The sequence below is a fragment of the Aquarana catesbeiana genome, linkage group LG06 (assembly GCF_042186555.1).
Source record: "Aquarana catesbeiana isolate 2022-GZ linkage group LG06, ASM4218655v1, whole genome shotgun sequence".
Classification (NCBI taxonomy): Eukaryota; Metazoa; Chordata; class Amphibia; order Anura; family Ranidae; genus Aquarana; species Aquarana catesbeiana.
In genome coordinates this window covers 3884386-3885938 of record NC_133329.1, presented here as the reverse complement: position 1 = coordinate 3885938, position 1553 = coordinate 3884386, and the positions used below count along the sequence as shown (strand labels likewise).

At 42.9% G+C, this 1553-nt stretch overlaps 1 protein-coding gene across 1 annotated transcript; it reads left to right on the top strand.

Moving 5' to 3' along the window:
- The first annotated feature begins 393 nt into the window (after nt 1–393).
- LOC141147388 (taste receptor type 2 member 7-like) lies at nt 394–1332 on the top strand. The gene has a single exon (XM_073634621.1). The coding sequence runs from the start codon at nt 394–396 to the stop codon at nt 1330–1332; it is 939 nt and encodes a 312-aa protein (XP_073490722.1).
- Nucleotides 1333–1553: the final 221 nt, after the last annotated feature.

The window sequence follows — 1553 nt, the reverse complement described above, 5'->3', positions numbered from 1 at the left end:
ACCAGTGTGAATGTATCATAGCTACTGGTACTTTTTGGATTTCAAAAATGTATTACAAAGATAACAATGTCAATGATTAAAAAAATAATGTGTGAATCTTGTTTTTTTTTGTTTGTTTTTTCCATAAATTGAATTTTGTGACTTCAGCTGGTCACCGATGCTTCTAATTACACAACCGAAAAAGAGAAAAACATTTTTTCTGAGAAAAATAATGAAAGAAGTCATCATCATCACCAAACATTCCAGCTACAGGCCGTATCTATGTCAACAAACAATATACAATAACAACAAAGGTAACTCGATGATCTAATAAAATTTGCATTGAGCTCTACGCCCCCGGTCTCCTCCACAGATATAATAAGAGGAGTAGATGAACACCGACACACAGCAAACATGTTGCCTCTCATTTTTCTCCTGATGTTACTGATCAGCTTTTCTGCCATAGTCCTTGGCTGTGCCTTCAATTCATGGATTGTACATGTTAATATTATGGAATGGAGATCCGGCCTCCGCCTGAGCCCATCTGATCAAATTCTCAGTTTCATGGCGGCAGTCAACATTCCACTGCAGATCATGCTGAGCATGGACATGTGCCTCGTAATTGTCCTCTCTGCTAAATCATATGCCCCATCTCACCTGGTATTAGTCCGTATTGGCGTTTTCCTTGTTAGCTGCAACCTTTGGGTCACCACTTTGCTCGGCTCTTACTATTGTCTGAAAATTGTCAACTTTTCCAAAGGGATTCTACTGGCTTTGAAGATCAAAATTCCTGGCTTGGTACCAAAGCTTTTAGTTGCATCTGTTGCCCTGTCCTTCTGTATGGTAGTGCCCTCAAACTGGAACATCTATATTGACTGCAACCAAGGCTCCACTGGAAATTCAACCCGTGACTCTAAGGAGGACATTTGCTCCTTTGGGACGAGTGGAGCTTATCTCATTGCTGCCTTTGTGGGATTAATTCTGCCGCTCCTGCTGACTCTGGTCCCAATAGGAGTGACACTGGCCTCTCTCTGGAGACACACCAGGAGGATAAAGAAAAATAAGACTGACTCGTGTCTCCCTCAGACTCAAGCCCATGTCAGGGCAGCCCAGACCATGATCCTGCTGGTCACCCTGCACACGGCTTTTTATGGTGCCGTGTTTTCCTTTTTCTTAAAGTCCTTCAATGTGGATGGGGTTGCTATGATTTTTTCTTGGTTTTTTGTCTTGTTCTACCCCATGACGCAGTCTTTTGTCATTATAACGGGGAATGCAAAACTCTGGAAAGTATGCAAAAGAATCTTCAGCTCAAAAGACATCCCCTCCAATGGGCTGGTGATTGTCCACAAGTAGCCTGCTACAGAGCTCACTAAAGAGTCCAGTAAAAGATAAAAAAAGACCCTATTCATTAACTGTGACGGGACAAAGTCATCTAGCGAAGATTCCAAACTGCGCCCCCCCAAGATGTATGAGCATTATGTGTGAGCTAACAACCCCCCCAAACAAAAACGTTCCTCTCCTACCAGTACGACCCCTTGCTAAATTCCCCCCCCCAGCACAAATATTTGCCCCAT

Coding starts and splice junctions, on each gene's coding strand:
- LOC141147388 (XM_073634621.1), top strand. CDS start 394: ATGTTGCCTCTCATTTTTCTCCTGATGTTACTGATCAGCTTTTCTGCC.